Source organism: Amblyomma americanum, chromosome 3, assembly GCF_052857255.1.
Source record: "Amblyomma americanum isolate KBUSLIRL-KWMA chromosome 3, ASM5285725v1, whole genome shotgun sequence".
In the NCBI taxonomy this organism is placed as follows: domain Eukaryota; kingdom Metazoa; phylum Arthropoda; class Arachnida; order Ixodida; family Ixodidae; genus Amblyomma; species Amblyomma americanum.
This window is the reverse complement of record NC_135499.1, coordinates 140,941,915-140,967,656: the sequence shown is the minus strand read 5'-3', so window position 1 is coordinate 140,967,656 and position 25,742 is coordinate 140,941,915. Positions and strand designations below refer to the sequence as shown.

The following is a 25,742-nucleotide window of genomic DNA, read 5'->3' as shown; positions in this document are numbered from 1 at the left end:
CCATGCAGAAAAGCACTGTTAACTTCCGTTTTAATCACTCCAAGGTGCCTGTACCCATCAATGAAAACTACGTGGTCCACTGTAGATGTAGCAATATTTGCATTAAAATGATGACCCTCGCTGCTTCCAGTAGATTAGGTAAAACAAATGGAAAAGTAGACGCAACACTTCAGAAACCCATGTGAAAAAGGCAAGCAGAACTTTACACAACTTTATTACAACATCTAGGAGGGAAAAAAGAATGGGCAGACTTAATTCCCTACTGCAAACAATGCAAAGACTACTTCCGGTACCACATCTGGGCCATGTTCATGCGCTTGATCTTCCTTTGCAGCTGCAGGATACCATACATGAGGGCCTCTGCTGTCGGGGGACAGCCTGAAAGGGAAGAACTGCGGTGTGAGCAATATTCAACTTCGTCCATGACACTTGTGCCATAGACTTCGTAAAAAGTCCAGTGAACTGCTTAAGATGTAGCACTATCGAAGCATCAAAATGAACACCTACAGAAACAAGCTACATAAAATAAGAGTGTTCCCACAGTGAAGGGTTCCAGAGGATGCCCAGTGAACATGAAAGAAAAAACGGGAGAGCCAGGAAAATCTCAAATAGGGACAAATAAACCACGGAATTAGTAAGAGATATTGTCTAAATGACCACACGGGATATACTGGGTAGCATGCAATGCATCTTGACAGCTTGCTAAGCTTCTGGCATGCTGTTAAAGCTCTTTTTTTTTTTCAACTTTATTGTGCTAAGAGATGTGGAAAGGTGCGAGTCCTGATATAACTGTTTTAGTGTTAGGGAAGTGGGCATCGCAAGCTGCAGCTAGTTTTAATTGCAGCAATAGGGAGAAACAATAGAATAAAAGGTAAATTAAGAATATTCCACGTACAAAAATGGAATGAACAGCTTGCAAAACCAAAAAAATCATTTTTTTTTTCTCCTGAGTGGCACATTCAGTGCTCCTGAGCATTGTGCACTGGTCCCCACCAAAAAAAAAAAAAAAATTGCACACAGCTGACGTATTGAAAATCAAGTAGTACAGGTTCAGCTCTGTGTTCTACTCTACAGAGTGCTCTGCAAATTGCCAGGAACCAAAGCATTATTAGCACACTAGCATTGCAGCTTTGGCTACCATCTTGGAAGAGCATGGACTTGAGTTGCTGACGAGCACTGCACAGCTACCTTCCACCCGTTAAGGGCACTTTAAGCAAGGTGGGCACCAATGGGAAGCCGGTCGGTACAGTTTTACCTGGCACATAGATGTCAACGGGGATGATGCGGTCGCAGCCACGGACTACCGAATAGGAATAGTGGTAGTAGCCACCACCATTGGCACAGCTTCCCATGGAGATAACCCACCGAGGCTCCATCATCTGGTCATACACCTGCAGCAACGACAACCATTAAGAAAGAAACCACACTGCGAAATGTCCATCAATCTACCACTGAGGTACTGCAGTAAACAAATAAACACTGCAAAAAATATTTGCCACCACGCTTCCTCCTTATGAGGGGATCACCTCCTTTAATTATGAGCAATTTTAAAGCACCATGAAAATGGTCCTTTTCTAGATTTAACAATGAAAAAAAATGGTGCAATTAGGAAAATGCGCATAAATACAGCTTCATTGTGCTTGTTATTATGACCTGTCATCTGCCCGAGGGTGGCTGCAGCCAAAAATGTGTGCATTAAATTCAGAACTGAGGCTGCGCAGACGTCAGTAGCAAATTCCATGTGAAATACTGCCACTTAAAGGGACCATGAAATGCTTTTGCTTATAGAGTCCATGCAGATTGCAATTTGACTAGAATAGTCACTAAGAGTACCTCTACAGAATGAGATATGTTGCATTAGAATATGACCATCAAAATCATTTCAGGGTGCCTTTAATGGAGAAAATTTTTACTACTCTTAACGTACAGTCAACCCTACTTATAACGGCCGTAAATATGAAGAACGCTCGCTCGTTTATTATTTAAATTTTTGGTGCTACCATCAGAACATGCATTAGGGAAATGTGTGGAGAACCTGTTTCCCCCTCCATTTCGACGCGGCCCATCTTCAGCATCGTGTCAGGAGAGCACCGGTTGGGCGAAGAGGGAAATCTCCCTCATGGGGGAAGCAGAAACAGCGACGGGAGCGCCACCTCGTAGGTTGCGCGGAATTCTGCGGAACTGGAGAGGGTCTCTTCAAGATCCGGCTAGCATCGTGAGTGGTTGCAGCCGCACGCTCTCGTCACCTTCCGCAGCTGGCGCACGGAGATCCGTCGTGCCCTGCAACTGGACTTTTGATTCCAGGCAGCAAAGTGAGTGCAGCAAACGCGCGCTCTCGTCACCTTCCCTAGCATATGCTCGGGGATGGCTTTGCCCCCAGAATGAGGCGCGCACGGGAAAACCCGGCCGCCATTGCCGGCGCATACAAATGTTCGCCGCCGATACTTCCTAAGTCACGCTCCTGCCCCAGCCGGTAAGTCGGAAGTCTTTCTTACATAGCCTTCTATTTCCAAGTAATTCCTCGATGTTTTGTAGCTAGCTGGCCCGCTCTGTGTATTAATTGCAAGTGTAATAAATAGCATATGAGTGTTAACGCTTTGTCTTCCCCCCATATTTCCACAATGGCAGCCCAATGTGTGGCAAGCTCTTGGGACGAGGGAAAACAGTCAGTTCGGTTCGCGCAATGCCCGCCCAGATTTGGGACAGCATTAGGCCTGACCCGAATTCGGAGTTGCTAGCAAGGCTAAGATGCTTTCTTGACAGCGAGATGAGCGTAATAGCAGCATGAAAGAATTGCCGTGGATGCTACGCTTTTGATGAACGCTTCATTGATACACCCTTAGAAGGTGAACCTACGAGGTCCGCACATGTAGAGCCAGACCGAGCCATCCACGGAGAACAGCAAGCCAGAAGCGAGTGAATGCGGAAGCCTGAAGGGTGGCCCGATTTTTCTTGTACATAGTAGTTATAAATATTCTCTGTTCTGTCTCTTTGGCTCTGGGAGCTGGGTGCCGTAATCAGCTGATTTGCATTGCAGCCGTGATTGCACGATAAACACCGGGGCGCTGCAACACTGCGGGAAGCGGTGGGCATCGTTTCGCTCCAAAGTTGCTGGTATAGCAGCGAGCGAGTAGGGTCACCTTGGCAGAAACGCATCTCCTCGTGGCGTTGTGTTCTAGCTATTGTCCTTGGCCGTTTGTTGGCACCGGCAAGTGTCAGAGCGAGTAGGCCTAAGGCTCTTAGGGGACTGCCTGTCACTTCTGGGAGGACATAGCCTTACCGTGGCACAAGCACGCACGGACGGGTTTGCTTGTTTTATATGACACTCACTAGAGCCGAGAAGTCTCGCTCAACTATAAAAAGCTTACTTTGTTCAAACGAACTTCGTATTTTTTTTATGAATGTGAAGCGAATTGATAATTTCGCGGAACCAGAGGCGCTAATGCAGTTCAAGTAAGCTCCATGCCGGAAAGCGAACTGCAAATGTGCTTCGACCGAAGAGAGCCAGCTGTATTCAAATGAACCAAGCGTTTGGGCGGTGCCGGATAGAATTGTGTGGCACTCGCATTGCTCCGCATTTTACCAAATGGTCAGTTTGCGCGGTCTCCATTGCCTTCGATTCAAACTTTTGGAAGGATCATAGGAGCGATATGCAGAGTTTGTGAGAAGCTGCCCCGGCCTGCTGTCCACTCTATGGGTCCCTGCCTGCTGCCTTGCGGCCGTGAGTCATCGAGCTGCGGAGTCTCTGGCGAACAGTTTGCAGCGGCGACGAGAGCGGGGGGCCAGCACCCCCCTATCTTCCAACAAAGGCGCGTCAGTGCAAACAACACCCTCCCGGCACGCTAATTTTGGATGCCTGCCGCGGGACAAGGACGGGTACCTGGTGACCTTGCTGCTCATCGGATGACCCCGGCACCCCACCTGTACGAGCTGTCTTGCAGTCATCACCGCCACGCTCGTGGCCCCTTCATCGATGGCATCTATGGACAAGTTCAACCGTAGGCCGACATTTAAGGAGGGAGGGATGTGGAAAACCTGTTCCCCCCTCCGTTTCGACGCGGCCGACCATCTCCATCGCCGGGTGTCAGGACAGCACCGGCTGGGCGAGGAGGGAAGTCTCCCTCAGGAGGGAAGTCTCCCTCAAGAGGGAAGCGGAAACAGCAACGGGAGCGCCACCTCGTAGGTTACGCGGAATTGTGCGGAACCGGAGAGGGTCTCTTCGGGATCGGCCAGCATCGTGAGCGGTTGCAGCCGCACACTCTCGTCACCTTCCGTGGCAGGCGCACGGAGATCCGTCGTGCCTTGCGCTGGACTTCTGGTTCCAGGCAGCGAAGCGAGCGCAGCAAACGCGTGCTCTCGTCACCTTCCCCAGCAAATGCTCGGGAATGGCTTTGCCCCAAGAATGCAGCGCCCACAGGAAAACCCGGCCGCCATTATCGGCGCATACAAACGTTCGCCACCGATACCTCCGAAGTCATGTCCCTGCCCCAGTCGGTAAGTCGGAAGTCCTTCTTATGTAGCCTTCTATTTTTGAGGAATGCCTCGTTGATGTTTTGTAGCTAGCTGGCCCACTCTGTGCGTTAATTGCAAGTGTAATAAAATGAGTGTTAACGCTTTTTCGTCCCTTCCCTTTGTCCCTCGAGCACGAACCCCTCCGCGGTTAGCGAGCGGAAACGCTGCATCCGTGGGAGTGCGGGGGGGGTGTCCCCCCGCCATATTTCCACAAATGGCAACTTGTCTCAGATACAATGGACATCTGTGGCTGCACAACTTTGTTATGGTGACAAAGGAGGTGTCGTAAACTCTGCCCCGAAGTTGGAAAACTCACACTTCCAGCTAGCGCAGAGACTGAGGAGCATCTCTCAGCCCCTGTGACACCACTCCGGAAAGAAAAGAAAATAAAACGGCGACATTGAAACTAGGTAACCGCCGGTCAAACACGTGCCGATCGCCTACAAGGTGAATCAGTGCCTAGCTGTGCACCGGCTAGTCAAAGCATTCGATGTGGAAGCAAAGTTACTGCGCATGGTCGTTGATCAGGTAACGGCAGCAATTTGAGAAGCTTGAATGCTTTGCTGGCCATGCTATGGTATTGTGCTGCTACATTGTATGGACAGCGCCAGATAGCAGACGGAGCAGCAGATACATTGTGTGCACATGTGCGCTGCACTGCTTTCAGCGCTGCATGTGCCCAGGACCGATAGATGACGCTGTCGGAAACAGACATGATCAGACACAAGCAGATCTGCGGCAACCCCTCGTTGATGCAAAGCTGGCCAGATGTTGACTCGGATGACTACGTTCGCGTAGAGACAATATCACAGAGGAGTTCTCCGAATGAGCCGTTGTACGCAAGGTACGAGCACTCCCAACTGCTAGGAATCTGATTAATGTTGACCGACCTGACACCAGGTGCCATGGATGCTTGAACCACGATTAGTTATATTCAGCCCCGAAAGCAGACTTTTGGCAGCAAGGGTCTCGGCCAGGAGAACATGACCGCCCTGAAGAGCCCACATAGCACCGCGATAGGTTCTACTTTCAAAAAGTAGATGTGCATGAAGCAGTTTTTACGGAGTTAACGGCACTTTTTGCGAACTTAGCAATTCTGGCTGTATTAGGGAGAGTCCACTTACAAGAAGCGTCGGATACAATGAATGCAATATGCATGACCGTCAGGTTCGTTATAAGTGCGCTCGACTGTACTTGCAATACAGAATGTAATACTTCCACTGCATAACTTTATATTAACCATCTCTGAACCACGATGCTACAGGATATTGGTTCATGCTGCAGCAGTGCAAGGTGGAATTTAGAGCATCCCTATAAATGGTTACGCAGGGAGACAGTACATCCGACCACGTCATCAAACAAAGGCAACAAACTTTTTTCTTTAATAACTGGATAACAAATGGCCTTTTCTTGTCATTTAAGCTCATAGATATACACTGTCAACCATCATCATAGTGATTCCACAATACCACAAAGCGAGCTATCATGACATACACAAGACACCTGTACAGACTCCACACACCTGCCTGCACACCTACACTCAAATGGTGCACCCCAGGGTGCACTGGTGACATTTGCAGCTGCCTGCTGGGAATGGTGTAGATTTTGGAGGTATGAGTAAGTAAGCCACCATACATACAGGAGTGCTTGCACAATGAGATATTTCAACACCTAGGCAACTCATTAATGGTTCCAGCACCTTCCACAGCATATCATTCATGCACTCTAGACAATTTGTGGAACATAGTGCTAGTTGTACTATTATTATTCTGCAAATAAATACAGGTTGTGCCAGTCAATAAATTCAATCAACATTTTAAAATGTATCAATTTAAAGGAAAAAAAAAAATGTCTAACTGGTTCTTTTGAACGCCGGGCTTCATGAATTAAAAACAATCTGCAAGAAAATGCTTAATATTGCTCATTACACGATATGCAGATACTAGCTAGCACATAAACAGGACGCACTATAGTACTGTGCATTTCTGTGTAAGTAAGTTGCAGAAACTGGTGATTAATAATGACCTCACCAAACTGATTAAACCTGAAAAGGTTGCCAGTGCATACACTACCTTTCTTAATGCTGGTGCCATCTTGTTCGTAACTGTCCCGGCTACAATGATGACGTCGGCTTGACGAGGACTTGCACGGAACACAACACCATAACGGTCCATATCGTAGCGTGGCGCTGCAATGTGCATCATCTCCACAGCACAGCAGGCTAGGCCAAAGGTAAGAGGCCAGAGCGATGTCTGCATGGAACATTAGAACAAAATTGACTGGTTCCACCTGTTTCTGCATGCAATACGAACCATCACAGCTGCAGCCTCCATTTATAACAGTACTGATGCATTACATAGTAACCTACTGAATCTTGGATAAAAGTAGTTAGTGACTATCACAATTAACACTGTTCTCTTTCCATTATAGGCTTTCTTGTCAACTAACTTGTTACCTTCGGCTCAGTTACATACTGCGATCCCTCATACACACATTAAAGGAGTACAGACACCGACTTTTGCGTACGTTTTTTCCTCTTTGTAATGAAGTGTAAGACATTATTTACATAGATTACCACGTGGTATTCTCCTGCGACTGTTAAATAGTCTGTGACCGAATTTTTCTTGTGCTATTTCGGTTTCACTTTCAACAGCTTGAACGATGACTGTGACGTCGAAGTGTGCTTATACGTCACACAAGACATGAAAAAACAGTGATATTATCACTGCTTCGGTGTTTTAAATCAGTAAAATGCTAAAGCCAGCCTGCCACAAGAGCCGGAATGGCAACGGATGTAGAAGCAGCGATTATATTGTGGTTTTTTCAGGCCTCGCATTACCTATAAGCGCACTTTGACGTCACAGTCATCGTTCAGCAGTTGAAACTGAAATCAAAAGAGCACGATAGAAAGATTCGATTATATAAATTACTTAGCAGTCGTGGGTGAATGACACATAGTGATTCATGCGTAGTACACTCCTCCGCATCATTGTAGAGAAGAAAACATGCCATCAAAATTACATGTCTACACTCCTTTAACGTAACTCGCAACCTTTCCTTGTCTGACCACAGTACATCAGTCACTAACAACTCTAAATGAAAAACCATCTTCTCCCTTTGTAAATCTTTTAGGCAATTAACACTTGTTCGGCCGGACCTAGAAAATGCACGCGTCATTTTGAACACACATCAGTCACTACTCTCAAACAACATGACTAAGGCATGTGGTTTTTATTCTTTGCATGCACAGCATGCTGCATCGTCAAGCCTTAACACCCAATGATGTCACTGCTGAAATCGTAATATTTAATATTTGATTCTGTTCCAGAAATGCTGAATTCAGACCAATGGTGTTGAAACGCAGCAGCGGTTTTTGGCAACGGACATGACATAGCACTCAAATTGGGCGCTGCATGTTTGGTCGATTGGCGGTCGAGTTAAAACTTGATTATTGCATATTTAGGAAATGAATCGCAATGCGTCTGATTATTGTAAGCTTTTCTAATAGAAAGAATCTAAAAATAAGCACTATAAGTGAATAAAAACTAATAAAAATAGTGCCAGAGGCAATGCTCTCCATTTCACTTCAAACTATCGCCGAGCGGGACGCTGCTGTTCTAAGGTGTCGATACCAGGAAAATATTAAAAGAAAAAAAAAAGAAACCAGTCGGCATACACCATTCCAAAACAGGGGATGGAGGGGGAAGAGGGGGCAGATTGGTGGTAGCTTTCCAACCTGAAAGCCAAAGGGACCATAAGTAGGTACGGGAAGCCCTGCTGTGCTCCTTTAGTCGCACCTGACTCATCAAAGGCGTGTGTACTCAGAACAGCAACGGCATCAAAATATGTGGCTGTGGGCTGTCCTGTGCACTCAACAATGGTATGCAAGCTGGGTGCAAGGCGTGGCTCTGATTGGTAGTACTCAACCTTGGCTCTGGGCGAGTAAAACGCGATTTCATTGCATCTTTTTGTTTTGAATTTTTTAAGTGGAGTAACTTTCCTTCGCAACCTCCAATTTCTGTAATTCTTTTCTGCACTGGTCCCTGGGATGCATGGAGAATCATGTGAGCCAGCATAATCGGCAGTGCAAAAAAAAACATTTAGTGCCCCTTTAAATCTGCGCACAATCATAAACCATCGTTCCTGCTTTGACTACAGCTGTTACACTGGCATCTATAATCTGAAATCTCGATCTAATCTGCCTATTCTAGATCTTCAGTACAAAATTTCATGATATCATAAATGTTCTCATTCACAACTTTCCAACTCCACAGTTTCTGTAGCAACCAAAAGGGGAAAACCACACAAAACAAAAACACGAGGCAGTTGTTACACGTTTTCTTCCTGTGTAGTCATGCCCTTTCAGCTGCTAAAAAGCTACAATTCAGAACTAACTCGACCAGTTTCAGCCCCTTGTTTTTCCTCTAACTCCATTACCTTTCCTCTCCACCATACTTCAGAAAATATAAACCATACCAAACTGTTTATCTGCCGCACGTCTATGCTACTGTACAGCTATATTTCTTTTGAATTAAACACTGAAATATGATAAATTTTCTAATCAAAGCCATACTCCACTTCAGCCATCAAACAGATCAAGGCAGCCAGTGAAAAAAAATTATCTACATAAGTGCACAATTTTTTAGGTAATATTTCATATCTGACATCATTTAGGTGTTTTTGAAATATGAAAATAAGAAGTGTTATACTTATATTTAACAGATACCTAGTGCAACACTAACTCTCCACTTTCTCTAGTATGACCTTGACAGCTGTGGGGAAAGAAAAAATTGAGTTTTACTTCAAATTTCATTCAACCTTCATTTAAATTCACTCCTCAAAATGTATGGAATAAAACCAAAAAAAATGTGCAGACAAAATCTGCCTGCCATAAAACTACGCGTAAAATTTGTCAGTGTATGCCAGTTACCTTCCTGCCCCAAGCGAGGATGTCATCGGCTCGAGCAAGTGCAAACTCCACTGCATTTGTTGGCTTGAAGGGTGAGTAGGGCCTCCAGGGCACCTGACTGGTATCTGTAGGGGCCGGTTCAGAGGTCTTTGAGGCAGTGGAGCGCAGCTGCTGTGTCACTGCCACACTACGACACTGTGGCCCAAGAATGCGGTGAAGGACTGAAGTCGCCATGCGGCCCGGCCCCCAGATGGCTGCAGTTCAAAGCATTCATCAGAAAATATGGGCATTCAATTGCACAGTTTTCAAGCCGCTGCAGTGGCTCAGTGGTAACAGTGCTCGACTGCTGACCCAAAAGACGTGGGTTCGACCCTGACTGCGGCAGTCACGTTTCGATGGAGGCGAAATGCTAGAGGCCCATGTATTGTGCGATGTCAGTGCACGTTAAAGAACCCCAGGTGGTCGAAATTATGCGCAGTCCTCCCCTATGATATCCCCTTAGCCTGAGTCGCTTTTTTTCTTTATTGTTTCTTTGGCAATACACAGGTATTGGGGGGACGTTTAACCCCATAAAACCGTAAAACCAAAAAATAGTGTTGTTTCCACATTCAGAACCACAAGCTCATGTTGAACTTGGTGCATATTCTGTAAGCCTGCAGTGTAAATATTCAGCTGTGATACACAGCTCGCTATAACTTGAAAGCATGTTAGACAGGACTACATGCCCCATCATTGCCTTGCTGGTGGTAGTTGTTGAACAGAGGTAATGATGATCTTCACTGCTTGTGTTAAGGTTAAAGAAAAAGTAAATGTAGCAAAATCCTGGCTCGTAACAAACTTGGTGGCCTAACACCATTGTTGGCATCCCACTGCTAGTGTGTCCAAAAGTTGCTGCTATAAAACAACAAGCAAATGAGCATGACTAGATGATTACAAAAAGAGCATTCGTTAAACTCTGGACAACTTAAAAATGCATGTTCAGCACTTGGTTCAACTTGGTTTGCGACCTTCAATGGAGAGCGTGTGCACCACAACAATCCATGATTGCGATACCAACTATGGGTGCAACAATGCTACTTGTTGCACATGAACTACCTCTACATCATCTGCGCTTACAGCACCTTCGCATGCATTCACCTGGCCAGAATGTCAACTTTGTCATTAAGATCCCGCTTTTTTTACATGTGTGCAGTGGAGAGTTTTTCAAGGACGCGAATGAGCAAAATAAAAAAAACTCAGCCAAAGTAACATGGCTCTCAGTTTTTCAGAAGATATGCTGGGCCTGCAGCCTAATACCTGCAGACGAATATCGAACAGGAAGCACACGCTTTTTGTAGGCAGTTCTTTGCGCTTGCAAACACACTATAATTTATGTTGAATTAATGGTACTGTCAGGTAATGAAGTGGAATGACATGATCACATGCAAGGAGGTAGAAAAAGTGGCCTGTAGGTTCACGTTCATTCTGGTTATGCAAGGAACAGTGCACACAAGGCTGGAATGAAAGTTACACGTGTGCCGACTTACAGCTGCAAACTCAAATAAACATGTTTTCAGGTAAACGTGAAATGTGCTCGTATAGTCAGGACCAGAGCTTAAAGCTTCCAACAGCACACAAGAATGTTGAGTGAACATATGCGCACACGAGAGGCACAAAAAGATCAAATGACCCGCTTCTGAGCGTCACGGAAATGACCGACGCTTATCGTCTACTTCAAGCCGGCATATTGTGTTTGGATACAGTAAAATGCATGTGCGACAGTCGGAACTACGGAGTGGAGAGTTTGAAAGATGAGCCGTTACTTTTAGGACAGTCGAGTACGATGGCTCACCAGAAATCGGGACTTCGTAATGACCACTCTGTTCAACCTGACGCAAGCAGCTGAACTGTTTGCCGCGATTCGAGCTTTAAACAGTACAATGGTCGAACCTTCGTTCTACATGCAGCAAACCGTCCAAGTAAGTCGCTCAGTGCGCAAACTCCACCGGGCGCAATGAATGCACACACTGAAATTAGGGTAAGTACAATGCCTCAGTACACATACGTCAGCAGGACACATGTCCGCGACAATTTTCAAGCTACGTTACTACGCTTTCTGCCGCAACTCGGGCGACGATCGTCATGTTATGTTGCTACGCTTCCGCCGTAACTCGGCATGTGCATTCTAGTACTCCACACTGACACCAAAGTAACGATGGCGTATCAATTTTTTCGTGAACATATTGTGCATCGGGACAAGCTTTCTGCTGCATCGCCAATGTTAAATTTCGAACAATTATTGTCGGATAGAGCAAAAGCAAATGACTCCGCATTTACCTTGGCTACCCATCCTCGGAGAACGAAGATACCCTTCAGCAACCGAAAGTCAACATGCAAACGGATTGGATTAGGTCGGATTTCTAACGACATTTAAAGATATATATATATACTAAAAAACGAAACCGAAATAGTTTAATGTGAAAAAAAATAATTATTAAAAATGATTCTTCAAATATATTTTGTAGATATTTCAGTCATATCTCACGAATATACGAGCGGCGACTTATTTTTTGCGTTTCTTCCGGGTGCCTCCAACGTAGCCGGCTAGCGGCGGCTGTGCTGTGCTTTTGGAGGATGATTTTGGGCTATTTGGGTAATTTAGGATACCTAAAGTCCCTTCATGAGCTTTTCTAAAGAAAAAAAAAAAAGCTTTAGGGATACCTATGAGGCTTTTGAGCGCTCATGAGCGCTCTCTACAGAAACTTTTGCTATGCCGTTGTGAGATTGTTATGGTTTTCATGTAACCGCAACTGTGTTAAAGTGTACTTAGCACACTTAAGCAAGGGTATACTGCTCTGTCAACGCTGCCCCGATAATTTCCAACATCTCTATTTATTTCCTTCCTCTATGGCATCGCACGCGTATTATAGTACACGATAGCACGAGTGCGCAAAAAACTTCGCGAGTGCCGTCTGCCGAAGACACCTGCGCCCATAGACTTTCTTATGGTGAATTCCAATCGCAGGCCCGGAGCGGTCTGCACGCTCTGACAGAGCGCCTGAATCCGGCGGAAAGGGCGCGACCTGAAATTGCGATTGGAGTACACTTGCTCTGGCCAGAGCATGTAGGGCGCCGCTATCGCCGCTGCATAAGAACGTCACGCAAACTTCCGGTCGGATCCGCCGATTTCGGCGAAGCAGTCCCGACTGCTCCACGGAGCAATCTCGGCTCGGCAACCGCTCCTTGTCTACGATTGGAAGACGCGATCCGTGGCTCAGATCTGCGTTTGGAATACAGTTGCTCCGAAAAGAGCAGGAAACGTACGTTGCTCCAGAAGTGCTCCAACTCTGCGATTGGAAGTCACCATTAGAAAGCCACGCCTCTTTCCCACTGTCACGTGACCAAAATGCTAACGCGCGCGGACGGATCGACTACCGTCCGCGAGCGCGCGATGCGCCAGTTGTTAACGCATCTCCGGCGACGCGTCGTAGGCAAGGCGAAAGTCAGGTGGCCATAGAAGGGCCTTTGAACTCTGCGCAGAGATTACTCGTCGACCTCTGAAGTGGAACTCACAATTGTTGCACCATGCCATCGACTCGAGTTGCTGTGGTGAGATCACGACCCTGGTATCTTAAATGATAAGTTAACGTGAGAAGTTGGGCGAGTTGGTACGTATTCGTGGTTAAGCGAGTGCAAAAAAAAAAAAGACGAAGACGGTAAAGAAGATGACGACAATACTGCACAAGCGCTCACTCACAGATGAACGTGTATTCGGAAAAAAACAGCATTATATGCACAGAAAGGCGAAAATACAAAGAAAATAAGAAATGAGATTGAATGTGGCAGCACCAGGGATGCTAACCAGGAATGCTTTACACGTGCAAGAACAAAAATCCCAGAGCAAAGCAGTGAATATCGGCACTGAAAATGAAATACATGAGGAAAGTGAAGTGTCACCAAGAAAAGCTATTTCTTTGTGTGTTAGGGTGACAGCTAGGAGGGGTGTTGATGCACGTGCCAATTGATTTTGCAATGTAATATGCCTCCTTAACTCGCGCGTGAATTGGTTATGGTGTGTGAAAAGAATAGTGGTGTTCCCAAATTTAGGTGCGCATCACTTATGTTTTCCTAGCCGGTCACATTCCCAGCAGTGGTATGCCAGGTTAGAGCGGTCTTGGCTAAAAGAATCCTTATGCTCCATTAGGCGCATGTTTTAAGCAGCGACCGGTTTGGCCGATGTAAGCATGGCCACAGGTCATCAGAATTCTGTAGACTACATTTTTACAGCATTCAACAAATTTGTTAAAGGGACCCTGAAATGATTTTGATGGGCATATTCTGGTGCAACGGATCTGCAGAGGTGGTCTTTGTGAGTGAGTTAAATTGAAAGCTCTGCATGGACCCTATAATTTAGAAATTATTTTAAAAAATCGCTGCTCGCAGTAGCTCGCAATCAATTAGGATGACTGACCTCACCGCACGTCCCTTGCTCCAATGACATCAGTGGGCAGACGGAGCAAGCTTGAAGGCTAGCCTTTCTGCCCACTGACATCATCGGGGTAGGTGACGTGTGATGAGGTGAGTCGCCCTAATCGGTTGCGAGCTACTGCGAGCAGCGATTTTTGAAAATGATTTCGAAATTATAAGGTCCACGCGGAGCCTTCAAATTTGACACAAATACCCACAAAGACCACCTCTACAGATCTGTTCCACTAGAATATGCCTGACGCCACATACTTTACTAATGGAACTTGGGGTTGCATTCGCCCATTGCAGTGCAGCCTCCTCCTCATAGAATTTGTCAAGGGATCAAGTACACAAATAATAACTGCATTGTCATTGCCAATGCCATTGTGTATTAGATGTTGCAAACGAATTCTTGAACGCTACGCGCTGTCAAGACAAGTAAAATATGTATTTTTTCATAAAAGAACATATTCATATGTCCCAAAAATTGTGGCATAAATAAGGGACATCAATGCTTCCATGTTTTTATCTATTTAATAAGTAAAGAAAATATCACACGAACTTTAGAACTATATCAGTTCGAAACCTGCAAAGCAGTGCATATGCCGCCGATATGAAAAGCACGTAAAGACCTTGAAGTGGAGCAACTTGCAGACAAATATTTTAATAAATCTTTGTCATTCTAGAACCTTAATTGTTTACATTTTTGTGCATATGCAATGGCTAGGGAAAAATCTCAGTGACACTGTCCTTCGTTCCAATGTATTGCGCAGGAGCAGCTGTCACCGTTTGTGTATTGTGAGTAACTGCACCGAAATTATAATCACAATAAAGAGCACATATAGAAGCAGCAGTTCTGGAAAATATACGTTAGAAATGCGAAGATACAATAGAGTATTACAAATGAGAAGATACAGCTTGATAAAGAGCAAAAAAAGTGTCAGTGGAAACAAAGTTCACTGGATGTATACACATAACCTGGTAATAAGTTCTTTAATATATGCGTAGGTCTCCAATAAATCTACTTATGTAAGAAAAAGTCACTGTATATAATTTGTCAAACAAATGAAATAAATATGTTGTACAATCAGAGATAGCTTTACGTACAGAAAGACGGACGATCCAGGCAAGAACAAAACTATGATCGCAGGAATCGTGATGTGTACTTGGGCCTTACTGCAGGCCACGACAGCACTATATGGGTGGGGTAATAGAGGAAGAATGCAGAAATCAATACGAAAATGTGTATGGTAAGTACCTGCACAGCGGCAGCAATTATTCTGCATCCAAAATTAAAGAAGGGTAATGCTTTGATTCAAAAAAGAAGTAAAAACAGGTAGTTAAAAAGGAAAGAAAAGGACAAACGAAAGCCACAGATGATGCGGCAAGTTGAACTGCCCAATATCTGAGTGTGTTTGGAAGCGCCGCATGGACTGGGTTTTCAATGAGCAAGGTTGGTCAAAATTGGTTACTGATGTCCTCGTAATTTTCGTATTCGCATGGTAACTTTGATCATGATGCTAACTGTTACAATAAACTGCAAAAATTTCTGCGGTTTTAAAAGTCAATGAACAGTCATAAGTTTTCATAATTATGCGTTTATAGACCTGAAGGAACAGAGCTTTTTACTTGCATTCATTTTTGCTGCTTCGCTATCTAAAGGACAAACTTGACTCAGCGGGGAAGTTTAGCGAAGCGGTCATTGACTTCGGACACGTTGATGCTAATGTCTCTGTAGGCATATATTCTTTGATATTCTTTTGTCACGTGTCGGCAGAAATGAATTGCCACAATGCTTCGTCTCATCGGACATTGCTGCGTGCTTTGTCAGCTTGTCTGATAGTGTGTTGATTTGGCTTGTCTCATTGCATGGTCCAATGTATGACTTTAGAAATGTCGATGTACCTTTGGCATCAAAACTTTATAAGAACATTAAACCCATCAAGTTCAGGAAGTGAAAATCTAAAGCACGAATTTGGAAATGTCAGTGCACCTTTTGCATCAAAAGTTTACGAGAACTTTTGAAATTGAAATCCATGTTCTCCATAGATTCCGTCGCCGCTGTGAGATACCGCGACAAGCCTACTCGCCATTGAAGCACCCTTGAAACTGTGCTCGGATGGGGATCCTTGCGTTATGTGACTCCAGATGCATGGGCTTTGCCGCGAAATCTAGCCTGAGTTTGCAATGTCACGCCGAAATGTCTTTTTGAGCATGAAAAAGACATTGAAGATAAAATTCAAAATGATTTTTGGCATCAGTGGTTGTTTTGGTTGGCGATGCATTGAAATATGACATGTAAGCCCCCCCCCCTGGCTATGACCCTCACCTTGAATGGTTTATAATAAAAGCATTATGTGTCCAATGAAATCATATGGTATGTCTAACCATTGCACATTAATTAAGGTGGCATGTTGATGAATTTTTTTGTGCCAAATATTTGCTGGTTAATTGAAAAATGTGAGTTTTTAGCACCTTTAATGTGTAATATATTTACTGCTAATTTTTATACTGTACTGATACTGCTGTCAATGTCTTATCACAGCACTACTTGTCTCGTAATCTGTATAGTGGTGTTGCAACAACAGAAGATGTCACCATGATGTAAAATAAGTTGGTTATTCAACATCTTTTTTTTTATTTTTGTGCACACAGGTTACAGGTGGCAACAAGGGCATTGGCTTTTGCATAGTGAAGTTTCTCTGCCAACAGTTCGATGGAGATGTCATTCTGACAGGTTTGCATCCATTGCATTAAATGTGATTTCAGGTTTGATGGCACCTGTAAAACAATGCTTGCACAAGCATTCTTTATTTTGAATGGAGCATCGGGTAGAAGTAATAACTTGAGATGGATTGCCTTTACTGTACACAAGTGTTATAATATACTGATTCAACGTTGCCCCCATTGAGTACCATATTTACTCGCATATCATCAATGCAAGCTGGCATAAGAAATGCATCACTAATATTATTTGTTAAAGCTCCACAATTTCTGATTTCGTTGTGCAAGTTTTACCGCATGTAATAAATTCACTTCCCAAATTAGCACCAAATTTTTAAACAATAAAATGTGTTCATTGTGTGAGTGAATGTTGCATATTGAACAAGCTCGGTTTTGCTCTGAAATGTTATTGAAAATGTAATTAAGTTTGTGGTGCTCGCAAGAATATTTCCAATATTCTACGCCAACTGCATGAAACTTCACTGAGGTGAGTTGGTTGACGTATGAAGTACAAGAGGAAAGAATTGCACTTGAATGGCATTCACATTGCTTGTGAACTGAGCCTCTCCTGATGGACACTGATGCGAGATTGAGATTTACATCCTCAGTGGCCAGAAAAAATGCAAAAAATACCCAACATTGTGGCTATCCTGCTTTGCCTTCAGTACAAGGTCACAAACTCAATGCCAGCCACAGTGCCCACATTTTAATGGAGGCACAATGTAACAGCACTTATGTGCATTGATTTTGGTGTGCATTAAGACTCTCGGCTGATTGAAATTAAGACATAGCCATTGACTATGCCTCATCGCAATATGTAACTCAAGCATGTTAAATTCCATTGATTTCTTTTAAAACAAAAATAATTCATAGTTTTAGCTGTGTACAATATATGCCCAAGAACACTGTTGCAAATTAATGAACTGAATTCTTGCATTCACTGTCTGCAAGGAGCTTAAGTGTGTAGACATTTTTCTTGTTTGGCTGAGTCTTCTTCCAAGGTATGCTGAAAGGTCTTGCTTGGTTAGTTGCCCACTTGCAGCACTGTGTTTTGTTGCATTTCCCTTTAGAGCGATGGTTCTACTCGATGCACCGACCCCGCTCAACACCACGTGACCTAGCTGTTCACTGCCTGAGTTTGACCTTCAGCGTAGCCAAGGTCAAAATGTGCCTAGATAGGAAAAAATACCCAGAAAAAGAAATCACATCCACGACTGGGAGTCGAACCAGCGCTCTGGTTTGACTCCCGTGCATGACTAGTTACGTGCACTGGAGGGGTTGCTTTGCCTGCATGCTTTCGAAACTGCATGTATTTCCGCACGACATAGCCAAATTTTGTTGAGCCACAGGCGAGGGTAATCGCGTTTTCGAAATTCCAAAAACTGATATGGCAGTTACTAACGGCCGGCTACAAATCTCTACTTGCAACTAGACACCTAACTCTAATAGTTAAAAAGTTATTATTGAAAATTAGTTAATCATCTTAGTGGTAAAGATGATTCACCGATTTTCTGGCGTCCGCCAACCCTGGCAAAACCATGTCGCAAAAGCCATATTTTTGCCTCAGTAATCCTATTTTTGAAAAATTCTTAAAGTCTTCCTTGCAACATCTGGTGTAACGCCTGTGATGCCAATTGAAAGGGCTGATTGTAAAGAACTAAGTGCCTCAGAATTTTATGGTGGACATTTAGTATCAGTTAGCTATGAATATTTTATTGTTGTTACTGCACCAGTTGTAACAGTATTTTTATTATTAGTTATAAAAAGGCCATTTTATTGTTTCAACTTTCTATGCATTTTTCTAACTCTCAGGGGAAAGAAATGCCACGTTCTGTTTCTTTTTGCCATGCAGCTCGGGACGAGAAGCGTGGCAATGCAGCTGTTTCAGAGTTCAACAAGCAACTTCTGCGACCAAAGTTTCACCAGCTTGACATCGATGATCTTGAGAGCATTCGCAAGTTTTGGGACTTCCTCAAGGGCACATATGGGGGCCTGGATGTGCTCGTGAACAATGCTGCCATTTCATACAAGGCAGCTATCTCCAATTTTCTTGTTGTCGAAATGAGTTATTGCATACATATGTGTACATGGTTAAAGATTAGGACATGGTGTAGATGTAAGGCTTTCATTGATATGTCCTTGCACCTTTGCACTTCGTTTATCTTGCTGGTACTCACCCACAGGTCAGAAACGTGGAGGCTAACGAAAAGGGTTCAACTTAAGTTAAGGACAACGCAGCGAGCCATGGAAAGAAAAATGATAGGTGTAACGTTAAAAGACCGGAAGCGGGCAGAGTGGGTGAGGGAGCAAACGCGGGTTAATGACATCCTATAATCAAAATCATGAGGAAGAAATGGGCTTGGGCAGGGCATGTAATGTGAAGGCAAGATAACCGCTGGTCCTTAAGGGGAACAGAGTGGATTATAAGAGAAGGCAAGCGTGGCAGTGGGCAGCAGAAGGTTAGGTGGGCAGATGAGATTAAGAAGTTTGCAGGCATAGGGTGGATGCAGCTGACAAAGGACAGGGTTAATTGGAGAGACATGGGAGAGGCCTTTGCCCTGCAGTGGGCGTAGTCAGGCTGATGATGAGAAAGTTTGGAACATTTGTGTGCCTTCTTAACTCTTTAGTGCTCAAAATTTGATCATGCTTAAGCAACTAAAAACTTATGATATAATTTCCAGTGCACCAAACAAGCTTAACTATGGTCTGAAAAAATAATCGTAGGGAAGAGCCTAATTGTTGTTATGCTTCTTAAATGAAATATTCAGCTTCTTTGTTCCTTTCTAATATAATTCACACAATGCAGCAGCACCTTGCAGTTAGCACTGCACAGGCAAAAACAGGTTGCTTGGCAACCTGTTCTCATAGCATTTAGGGTGGCTTGCAAGCAGGTTATGTATCAGCAAAGCTGAGGATAATCGGCTGTCTGTTTTCTTATTTTAGGGGAAAACGTTTGTTAGTATCATTTTTCTTTGTCAAAATGACCAAATAAAATGTACTTTCAGTACCATCGGCATAGTTAATACGATTTATAACAGCTCTCCTTATAGCAAACACTCGCTATAAGCGGAACTTGACTTTTAAACTGGCTTGTACGAATAAAGTTGACTTGACTGCCGCGATGGACACTGGGGCAATGGCAAAGAGCAGAATGGGCAAGAAAAAGAAATAAAAATAAAATTGCCCAGCCCGCACCGCCAGAGGCACAACGGGCTTTGTAGCAATGGCAGGGATTATCGGATATATGATGAACATCTGAGGACACTGGTCTCGGTTATACAGTTGAACCTCGTTATAATGGAGTTGAAGGGGTCGATCGATTACTTCGTAATGGCCGTAGCTTCGTTATAGCCCGTGCTGACCGAGCTCCCGAGGGGAGTCGTCATTCCTTCGTTATATCCATTATTTCGTTATAAACTGTCTCGTTATAACGAGGTTTGACTTATAGCACACACGCAGGCGCCACAACGCGTGCGCGGCCACGAACTTATCGCGGATGCGTGCATGAACAAGAAGCTTGACAGCCTTCGCATTTTACACGAAAACCGTCAAAAGAAATCCAGTTACTCGAACGAGAAGAAAAGACAAAAAAAGAAAGCTTGATACGCAAGCACAACATTACGTATAACATTGGCATTCGCATGCCGAGGTCACGGCGAGGTTTGGCCGCGGTTAGAAAGAGGAGTAGGAGCAGCGGTGGATTGCCAGCGCTGGTGCTCTGCCTTTCAGTCATAGTACCCTGCTAAAAATCGTTTTATGGCGGGTCGTAAAGGAGATCTTGTCGTGCCTAAACCAATCGAACCGTGGCCGGAATTAAAGCTGCATGCAGCGATACATCTTGCGCTTTAGCGTTTTCCTAAGTCACGCTAGTTATCGCCCGCGCCATATTTGTGAGTCGATCCGATCTCTGATTCCTTCGAAGCTAGATAAAACGCTGCAGGCTGTGTAATTACTTCGCACATATACTTCGCCTAATCTGCGCGTTTGCTGCTGCTTCTGTGATAAGCTCGCTGAGTGTCCCTCTTTATGACTTAGCCAAAGATTTGGCTCTCGCCATGTCTGAATAAGCTGGGATGGCGTGGAACGTTCGTTCTCTCTGCGCTTTAACTTGCTGCTGCACCCGCACGTGGCGTAAGTGCTGCTTTTCTCCATGAGCCTCTCGCTGGTCACTGCACAGCAAAGACAGCGTTGACTGACTGAGCTTGCGACTTTCAGAAAATGAACGCGTTTGCGGATATGCGTTTTACGACTGGCTGAAATATGCGCCACAATTAAAAACAGCCGTTGATAGGCTCTAGGCCTAAGCACATGTCGCAGGAACCGCAGGGTGACGATGGCACGTTGATCGTGATGCGCGCGCTGATCGCGTTAGTAAAGTCGAGGTTGGTTGGTTGGTATACGAACTTTATTTGAGTCACTCCAGTAGATCAGGTGAGAGCGTGGAAGGGGGAAGGGGATGAGCAGGACGGCGACGGGCCCTCGGTCCGCTCTAGATGGCCGGACACTCCCATCGCTCCTGTGATTCTAACCCTTGGAAGGGAGGTTTCGGTTTGCTAGGGCAAGTTTGGTAAGTGTGCTTAAAATCCGCTCTAGTGCTTGGGCATAATTGGCAGGTTTAAGATTGGTTCCCTCTACTTTATGTATGAGGGAGAGTAGGAAAGGGGATGACATATGGTGGTGCTTTCTAGTCGAGCCATACCACCTGCTCAGTTTTGGTCAGGAAAGTGTGATGAGGGGTGCAGATTTGGCGGGAGTTTCTGTAATTCAGAGTAATGTGATGGGTGAGGAGGGTGTCCCTCGCACTGCGGAACGAGGACAGGCCGTCCACTGCCCGACTGATGAGAGCTCGGGCTTGCTTGTGGGCGGCCGTGTTGCCCGGGTGTCCGCAGTGCGCTGGAACCCAGGGGAGGGTAATATGGCGATTGGGATGGGGAGCAGATTGGAGGGTGCTAGTGGCCGAGGCGTGGATTTTCCGTTTTGCAAAATTGCATATGGCTGTCTTTAAATCAGAAAACAATTATATATAATGGGTTACCGCAAGGACTATCGCCGCCTCTTCCGCTTCGATGGACTGGGTCGAGTTCCGAGTGGGGCACAGTTAACAAAAAAAAACGCCAAAATGGGAGTAAATGGCTTGCCTTCTAGCGCACACCCAAAAGGTTTTATTTATTCCATATAAATGAGTTATTTTATTTACTCCAATATGCAAGGGAGGTGTTCAGGAGTACTACTATACCCACAAAAAATGTGTCCCCAAAATGGCGTCATGTTTCTTTATGCTCAATCAGGCTCATTCTTACAGCAGTGCAAATGTCGGAAACAGGCAGGTAGCTGCGATGGCCCCCACAACCCAGCTTGGGAAACTGTGCTGCCCTAATATGACCCCCCGTCACGCGTTCTTTTCGCCGTCTGCAAGACCAGCGGTGGCGGCGTAGGCAGCAAGAGTCGTCTTGTCTGCTTTTGCTTTACGAGCTCGTTTGGATGGCTATGATCGTAGATAAATGGCTGTAACATTAGAATCAATTGTTCATAACTAAAGAGGAGTCACGGGGTAGTTTTCACGGTCATGCAGCACGCTATATATATTCCACTAGAAACCATAGCAGAATAAGTTGAAAATGAAAACACCACTGAAGGTACTTTGGTATGGCAGTGTTTGCTTTCTTATTTTCTTCTTTAAGGCTTGGCTTTTCAATATGACTGGCGAAAAATGTAGTCTCATCAGCTCAATCAAGAACTCAGCATTGAAACTATATTCTATCACAGTTTTGTGTTCATGCAACGCACAATAATCTGCGGCAACACACCTCGAGAACAACACTAAAAAAAAAGCTGTGAGAATTAGGCTAAGCGGGGCTGTAACAGGGTGGCGACACTAACAAAGGAAGGTCAGGTGTGTTTAGAGCATTGGAGGCTTCACAGAAGCAGTTCAATTATGTAGCTTACTGTAGTGGAAAATGGCTACAAGCCGATATCTTGTACCGCGGCAGGTGCCCGTGAAAGAGCACAAGTGAGCAGAGATCCAGCGACGGTGGTAACCAAGGGGTCGTCACTCACCGCCATTATCAGACGACTGACCAGAAGCTGACGAAACGCTAGGTGGGGGTACGAATGGCGCAAAATGGTGTTTTTTTTTTACTCTTTGGGGACTTGGGGCGCATTGAGGCCAAGAAACTACATTTTAAAATGGGAGTGTAAGGAGGAGAATCCTCCTTTTGCGTCCCATTATTGAGTGCAGGGAGTAAAAAAAAAAGGTCGATTAGCACATTTTTACTCCATATTGATGGAGTAATAGTTTCTGCATGTGGGGTTTAAAGGGTGACACACGCCATTTAAACTCCCATCTAGGTTGATTCTTGCTTACAGTGTGATAATAATAATAATAATAGGTTTTGGGGGAAAGGAAATGGCGCAGTATCTTTCTCATATATCGCGACACCTGAACCGCGCCGTAAGGGAAGAGATAAAGGAGGGAGTGAAAGAGGCCGTAGTGGAGGGCTCCGGAATAATTTCGACCACCTGGGGATTTTTAACGCACTGACATCGCACAGCACACGGGCGCCTTAGCGTTTTGCCTCCATAAATTACAGTGTGGCACAGGTAACTAATTTATGAGCACTGTCCGTCACTGCAATCGCGAATGCTGACTGATATGCAGCAGCGTCCACATAGACGGCAGGAGTGGATGGGGGCAACACTTGCAAAGGGCCTTAGCTCTGGCAATGCGTCTCTCGCGATTGTACTCTGGATGAGTTTTTCGGGAGTGACAGGATGTAAATATTTGCACTGTAGGTAGTTGAGGCAGAAACGAGCAGCAAAGCGAGAACGCCCCAGAGTGCCAGAACCTCGCCGTGTCGATGATGACTCTTGTACATCGTGCAAAAAGCACACCACGAAATTCTGTTTTGTGCAGTCCGATATGCGTTTGTGTTAAGTCGGATCCATTAAGAATTCAGGAACATCGGCCGAACGAACGGCATGGACCTTGCGAACGGCGCGTGGCAGTCATGTTTGTCATATGATTGAACTCGACACGGAAAATGTTTTTCGTTCGTTAATCCCATTGATTGGTTATTCTTTTATCTGTTTTCATTGTTGTCATTGTATTCTGGTTATATCAGGTTTAAATATAGTCTTAACCAAAGGCCGTGTCTTAACAACCGCCGCTTTGTTCTTTTTTCACAATGTGCAGGCGTTGATGCTCCAACCTATTTGGCTCTCCTGCCTCCAAACATCGACTCGCCCAAGGGACAGTTTGTCTGGAATGACCGCACGATTACCCCGTGGGACAAGTAGTGGGAAAGGCGATCGATGCCCACGCCTCTGGGTTTGCGGCAACCTTTCACTAGTGTCTCGCTATGTGGGTTGTATTATAGTTACTAGCCATCCCGAGAAAACATTTGCACTGATCTATATGTATTATATATGCTTACAAGAAATGCGACCTATTTTAACGTTGCCCCTTCTGGTTTTATGAAATAAAGATAGCCCTGGTTACTTTAATCCGAGGGTGTATCGTGGTTATTTGTGGTGTGATGCTGATGTAACAAGACCCACAGTCATGCAATTGTGAGCCGTGATGTTGCAAATGCCCTTAAACAAGGCAACAAAAAAAGTCATCTGAAGACGCATCGACACCTTTTCTGCGGGAAAAAAATTACGGAGGGCACTTAAAACTACTTGGTGCTGTGAATGCGAAATCATTTGTGTCATCATGGGCTCGATCTAGTTAACTATATTTGTTTATTAGTTATGTAGCACTAATGTCTCAAAGGCCTTTAGGAAAGACCACACGACATATGCATAAATATAGAGCACCACTTTAACCAAGCCATATGCGTCACTTCCGGTACGATGCCATCGCTTCCGGTCTCCGGGATCATGGTGACGTCACACTGAATTTTCGTGGCCACTTTTGCGGGCAACGACGACAATGCTGGGTTTCATTGTTGAGTATTTATTTATTGTTTTAGTTTAACAAGCAACTGCTTGTGTGAACAAGCACTCCTTTATGTTACACGCATGACTTGTTCTTGTCGCCGCTCGTGATCTCGGTCACGGGAAGGCAGAGCCGATTTATAGTGAAGAGCTCGGCATATAGGCGTGGCTATAGGGAGGGGCCGCGCTTCTGCGGCGCGTGACACGTCACTGCCGACGTCAGGGAACGCCTCCGCTCAAGCTCAGCTGGGCGCCATATTTACGTCGCGCTGGCCGTGCAGCGGGGACTAACGGCGCATTGACTTGTCCGAGTCGGTGCCTGCACAGCAGTCTGATTTTTCCACATTAGCTTTCATGAAGTGTCCGTGGTCCTCTGCTGCTTTTAATGTGCTTGAGGAAACCGTAGCGGAGCAGTGTTTTTGTCCTTTTCGCTCATTAAAAACAGATTTCAGGGTATAATAAGCGACTGAGATGTTTCTCCTGCAGCTCGTGCCAGTAATTGATGCTGAAGTTGGTAGAAAAGACGTGTTTTGTGTGCGCCATCCATAACTCCGTCTGCCATCGTACATGTACGGTCTTTTTTGAGTGCCTGCGTTCATCCATACCTTGTCAGCTCGGTTTCAGAGGCCTCGCCAAGACAGCGATAAATTGTCTGAACTTCCAAACAGCGCTTAAAAGTATTCAGGAGCTTGGATTTGAAGCCCACACGCTCTAAACAAAGCATGTAAATTTGCGCTGCTACTGTGTGAAAAATGGTTAACATATTCGGAAAGTGTTTCATGCTTTTTCTTCTGCTCCTTAGACCAATGTATGTCAAGACTACATTGTGTCGCATACACGTTCGTACAGTGAAAGATTTAGTGGGTTTTTACTTGTCGAGGTCGAAAAGCAATAGTAAAAACGTAGTGGAGAGCTCCGGATTAATTTTCCGCGGCGTGGAGTTTTTACATGCGTTGCAATCTGAGCAAACGAGAATTACCTTTTCAAAGAAACGCTGTCAAGAAGTGCAGTTCATGAAGCATAGAATTGTGACCAGGGCGCTTCCACAGTAAAACAGCACAGTAAGAAAAAGACGCGTTTCTGGAAGAACACTTATTTTCAGTTGTTCATCCACGTACTATCAGCAAGAAATGAAACGCGAACAAGATAATTGAACCACGGACTGCAAGATACGCCACTCTTAGTCAGGAGCAGCTAAATACTAGTTCCTACT

The 25,742-nt window shown here is 44.9% G+C and overlaps 2 protein-coding genes across 3 annotated transcripts; one reads left to right on the top strand and one right to left on the bottom strand.

Annotated features, from left to right (window-relative positions):
* Window positions 1-196: 196 nt before the first annotated feature.
* Window positions 197-11,822, bottom strand: LOC144125038 (NADH-quinone oxidoreductase subunit B-like). The gene is made up of 5 exons (XM_077658078.1): window positions 11,738-11,822; window positions 9,443-9,675; window positions 6,585-6,764; window positions 1,256-1,391; window positions 197-378 (listed from the first exon to the last, which is right to left on the bottom strand). The coding sequence occupies exons 1-5, from the start codon at window positions 11,748-11,750 to the stop codon at window positions 281-283; spliced, it is 660 nt and encodes a 219-aa protein (XP_077514204.1). The 5' UTR covers window positions 11,751-11,822; the 3' UTR covers window positions 197-280.
* Window positions 11,823-12,337: 515 nt separating this feature from the next.
* Window positions 12,338-23,920, top strand: LOC144125039 (carbonyl reductase [NADPH] 1-like). Of its 2 annotated transcripts, none has more exons than XM_077658081.1 (3): window positions 12,338-13,009; window positions 16,523-16,604; window positions 23,784-23,920. In XM_077658081.1, exons 1-3 carry the CDS (start codon window positions 12,986-12,988, stop codon window positions 23,885-23,887), a joined length of 210 nt encoding a protein of 69 aa, XP_077514207.1. In that variant the 5' UTR covers window positions 12,338-12,985; the 3' UTR covers window positions 23,888-23,920. The 2 variants fall into 2 exon arrangements, with proteins under 2 accessions (XP_077514207.1, XP_077514206.1); XM_077658080.1 differs by lacking the exon at window positions 23,784-23,920 and adding an exon at window positions 18,444-19,792.
* The last annotated feature ends 1,822 nt before the right edge of the window (window positions 23,921-25,742 follow it).